The sequence below is a fragment of the Triticum urartu genome, chromosome 7A (assembly GCF_056163025.1).
Source record: "Triticum urartu cultivar PI428250 chromosome 7A, HENAU_Tu73, whole genome shotgun sequence".
Taxonomy (NCBI): Eukaryota; Viridiplantae; Streptophyta; class Magnoliopsida; order Poales; family Poaceae; genus Triticum; species Triticum urartu.
The window spans coordinates 160,049,789-160,054,687 of record NC_141879.1 but is presented as its reverse complement, the minus strand read 5'-3'; the positions used below and the strand labels follow the sequence as shown (position 1 = coordinate 160,054,687).

At 51.3% G+C, this 4,899-nt stretch overlaps 1 protein-coding gene across 1 annotated transcript; it reads right to left on the bottom strand.

The window, feature by feature from the left end:
* Window positions 1–294: 294 nt before the first annotated feature.
* Window positions 295–2,111, bottom strand: LOC125521255 (uncharacterized). The gene has a single exon (XM_048686320.2). It carries the CDS (start codon window positions 1,634–1,636, stop codon window positions 437–439), a length of 1,200 nt encoding a protein of 399 aa, XP_048542277.2. The 5' UTR covers window positions 1,637–2,111; the 3' UTR covers window positions 295–436.
* Window positions 2,112–4,899: the final 2,788 nt, after the last annotated feature.

The following is a 4,899-nucleotide window of genomic DNA, read 5'->3' as shown; positions in this document are numbered from 1 at the left end:
CAAAAAAATTGCTGCTCCGTGCTTATTGCTCCCTCTTAGTTTGAAAAACGTTATTATATTATAAGACGGAGGGAGTAGCAAGCATGCAGAATTAATGGCGGCCATGCTTTGCATAATTTCTCTTCTCTCCAAGAATTTGTATTAAACCCTAATTGGCAAGATCCGGAGGATACAAATTAAAAAGAGAGAAAAAGAAAGTTCTTTAGATCGTTTGGCGATCCACCTATCTCGCTGCTTGCAGAGACTTTATAGCAAATAATTTGCCCTGATGCAATGAAATGCAAGTTGCAATCGTATGAACCGTGCAAGAATTTGGAGAAGGAACAAAGCCATAACAAGCGATCGAGTCAAGAACAGAAACAAACCAAAGAAGAACAAATCCAAAGACGAAAATTGGTAAGCCAAAGCTGTCGAACGGACCAGCGGTCACGAAGTCCTACGAGTCGCTGCCGCTCATGCTCTCGTTCGGCTCGCCACCCCCGTGCTGCAGATGCTGATGCTGATTCTGATGTTGATGGTGAGTAGTCCCTTCAGCTGCTCCATTGTGCCCCGCCACGGTGACCTCCGACGCCGCTGCATGCTGCCCACGGTACGCGTTGAGCGCGGCGAGGATCCCCATGTGCCCCTCGCCCGCTGCTGCTGATCCGCCGCCGCCGGCCTGGCCGAGCCCCAGCTGCTGCGCGTGCACTGCCATCGGCGCGGGGATGTTCATGAAATGTAGCCCGCTCGGCACGCCGCGGTACACGGTCGCCGAGCCGCCGCCGCCGCCGCTTCCGGGTTGCGGGAACGTCCAGATCGACTCGCCGCCACCGGCAGGCGCCGCTCCGGCGGCCTGGGCGTTGCTCGTCGGCACCATCCACACAGTGCCCGGCATTTGGCTCTGCGTGTACCCGGCCATCTGTTGCTGGTACTGTTGCTGCTGTTGCTGTTGGTGGTGATGATGTTGTTGCTGCTGCTGCTGCATTTCTTGCTCCCAACGCCGCTTCCTGGACAGTTCCGTGTTGGCCGCAGCCGTCGCCGACGACGGCGAAACGTCGAGGCCGACGCTTCCGGAGTGGAAGCTCAGCAGCAGCGGGGACGACGACGAGGTGGTGGTGGAGGCCGGGCTCTCGAGGCCACCGCCGAACCCGAGACCGACGAAGCGGTCCCACGTGTCCGCCCGTGGGCCACCTCCAAAGCGAGAGCCCGGCAGGCCGGCGGCGCGGAGGTGGGCGGGTATGGTGGAGAGCATGGAGCCGGAGGAGCGGAGGGAGATGTTGAGAGATGTGAAGTTGGCCGGGATGGTGCCTGTGCCGGTGGCCGCGATCACAGCGGGCTCCGCCTGCTGCAGGAGCCACTCGATGGTCTCGCCGTCCGTCTTGTGCCCCAGTTCCCGCGTCAGCTGGAACACCCGCGCCGCGCAGATCGCCGGCATCCGGATGCGGCGGCCGCGCCCGTCCACCTTCGTATGCCGGTCCTTGCTCGTGGTCCGCTTAGGCGGTGCCGCCTTCCGCACCTGCAGCTCCCCCGTCGCCGACCCATTCGTCCCGAGCCCAGCAGCCGGGGAGATGGAGCACGGATGCTCCTCCTTCTTCTCGAGGAGCTGCAGGGGGAAGTTGGGGCGGCGACCTCCACCGGCGTCCCCGGTAACGTCCATGGTCTCGATTAGGCCATAGACATATACACACGAGAACACACGGTGCTGTCTTTTGGTTGGGGGAAGTTGAGCGGTGGGTTCGGTGACGTACCGAGCTGTTCTTGTGGGGTTTTGCTCAGCTGGTTAGGTGATGTGGGGACGGCGGTGGTGGCGGCGGCGGCGGCGCTAAGAGTGAGAAAGAGATCGAACAGGAGAGAGAGAGAGGGGGGAGCTAGCTGTTAGGGAAACACTCTAGCTAGGTTGGCGAGAAATATTTTTCATATGGTAGTATGATGATGAGAGAGAGATGGGCGCCCGTGGAGATCAATCAACAAGCACTATTTTATGGTGTTTTGGTGGGTGTGCCTCGTCTGTGCGCTGCAGGGAAGACGATGGCTGGAGGAGGGGGAGGAGCATATGATAGGGAAGGGGAGCGAAGGTGGAGAGAGAGAGAAGGGGGGAGAGAGAGCGAGGGAGAACATCAAGGCAGGAGATGATGGTGTACTTTGTCGGGATTGGAGGAGAGAGATCACGACGCATTAAAGGTATGTTTTAGAGAGAGAGGATAAGGAGGACGGGAGCGAAATCATTAGCTACACTTTAGCTCTTGTTGGCGGTAACGAAAAGGCCCGCCAGAGAAAAAAAAGTCACTTCTTTGTATAGGTTTCACAAAATATATGTACTCCCTCCGTAAACAAATATAAAAGCCTTTAGATCATTAAAATAAAATAATGATCTAAACATTTTTATATTTCTTTACAACAAGAGTATTTTTTTATACTCCTCGGCTCCTATGAGTATCCTGATAAACTGAATCGACAAGTCTTGAGATTGAGTAAGTAATCACATGTGTCTAGTTAACGACAGAAACATGGCCACTAAATGAAAATTATTCCATCTTTATAAAATGTGGATACGTCTTCAACGTATTTATAATTTTTGATTGCTCCATGCTATATTATCTACTATTTTGGACTATATTGGGCTTTATTTTCCACTTTTATATTATTTTTGGGACTAACCTATTAACCGGAGGCCCAGCCCAGAATTGATGTTTTTTTTGCCTATTTTTGTGTTTCCGATAAACGGAATATCAAACGGAGTCCAAACAGAATAAAATATTCGGGAACGTGATCCAGGAGACTTGGACTCTGCTCCAAGGAACAAAAGAGGCGGTCACGAGGGTGGGGGGCGCGCCCCCTGCCTCGTGGGCCCCTCGTTCCTCCTCCGATGTACTTCTTCCTCCTATATATACACACGTACCCCCAAACGATCAGAACAGGAGCCAAAAACCTAATTCCACCGCCGCAACTTTCTGTATCCATGAGATCCCATCTTGGGGCCTGTTCCGGAGCTCCGCCGGAAGAGGGCCGTCATCACGGAGGGCTTCTACATCATCCTAGCCCCTTCGATGAAGTGTGAGTAGTTTACCTCAGACCTTCGGGGCCATAGTTAGTAGCCAGATGGCTTCTTCTCTCTCTTTGAATCTCAATACAAAGTTCTCCCCCTCTCTTGTGGAGATCTATTCGATGTAATCTTCTTTTTGCGATGTGTTTGTTGAGACCGATGAATTGTGGGTTTATGATCAAGTCTATCCCGTTTGGTTTGGCCAACTAGATTGGTAGTTCTTGCCATGGGAGAAGTGCTTAGCTTTGGGTTCGATCTTGCGGTGTCCTTACCCAGTGACAGAAGGGGCAGCAAGGCACATATTGTATCGTTGCCATCGAGGATAACAAGATGGGGTTTATTTTATATTGCATGAATTTATCTCTCTACATCATGTCATCTTGCTTAAGGCGTTACTCTGTTTTTAACTTAATACTCTAGATGCATGCTGGATAGCGGTCGATGAGTGGAGTAATAGTAGTAGATGCAGAATCGTTTCGATCTACTTGTCACGGACGTGATGCCTATATACATGATCATGCCTAGATATTCTCATAACTATGCTCAATTCTGTCAATTGCTCAACAGTAATTTGTTCACCCACCGTAGAATACTTATGCTCTTGAGAGAAGCCACTAGTGAAACCTATGGCCCCCGGGTCTATTCTCATCATATCAATCCCCATCACTTTAATCTTGCTTTGCTTTTTACTTTGCTTTTACTTTTTACTTTGCATCTTTATACCAAAAATATTATATCTATCAGATCTCACTCTCGTAAGTGACCGTGAAGGGATTGACAACCCCTAATCGCGTTGGTTGCGAGTAGCTATCGCTTTGTGCAGCTACGAGGGACTTGAGCGTGGGCTCCTACTAGATTGATACCTTGGTTCTCAAAAACTAAGGGAAATACTTACGCTACTCTGCTGCATCATCCCTTCCTCTTCGGGGAAAACCAACGCAAGCTCAAGACGTAGCAGACGTCAATGCATCAAATTTAAGATTTGCTCTCTGATGGACTGGGGTATCACTACCCTCCTAGACATTCGGGTCAATAGCTCCCATGCGACACATTTCATGTGAATTGGAAGGAGTGCGACGTAGTTGCCAGAAATAGCTCTTGTGCACTGTCTTACGTGACAAAATAGCCCCAATACGACCAGGTGATTAAAACACGGGTCCGGTCGTGAACGGGACCGCAGTTAAGGTAAAAATAGGGGGTCAAACTAATCGGTGGTGGGTCCTACTTGGCAGTGCATCGATTCCCCGCCTGACTGAACACGTGCTTCTCCCCTGCTTCTAGTTGCTGCTCTCTTCTTCGTTCTCGTCGGCGGCGGCGGCGGCGGAGGTGACGGCCGTGGCTGCGCATGTGGTGAGTGTATTCGGCACCATTTCCCTCCGTCTTGAGTTAGATCTGACCAAGTGAGCCTCTGTTTGCCCCCGTTTTCCACGAGATCCAGATTGTGGAGGTGGGTGAGACTGGGGAGCGAAGGCGGGGCGGCGTTGGGCTGAACGAGATGGATCCACGAGAGACTACGTCGACTAGGTAATCACCCTGTCCAACCTCTTCAACCCTGCGATGTGTGCCTCGTCTTCTTCCGCTGCGCCTCACAGTGCCCGCCATTGATAAACAGGGGGAATGTTGCTCGTACCTTCGAATTCAGTGTTTAATTCTTACCATCTAAAGCAAAGCTAGTTGATGGTAGCGTGCGAGACATAGAGAGAGAGATACAATTGTGAAATGTGAGGTTGAATTTGAAGAGATTGATCCACAGGAAATACAGAGCATGGAAGTGAGGGCCGTGAGGAATGTTGTGGAGAAAATTGGGGAAATCATTTTTTGGGGTCCAGAGCAAGAGGTGGCATTGTTACAGTTTGATAATTGGAAGAGTGAGTATG

Bases quoted from the DNA above. Each gene is read 5' to 3' on its own strand.
- LOC125521255 (XM_048686320.2), bottom strand. From the start codon at position 1,636: ATGGACGTTACCGGGGACGCCGGTGGAGGTCGCCGCCCCAACTTCCCC.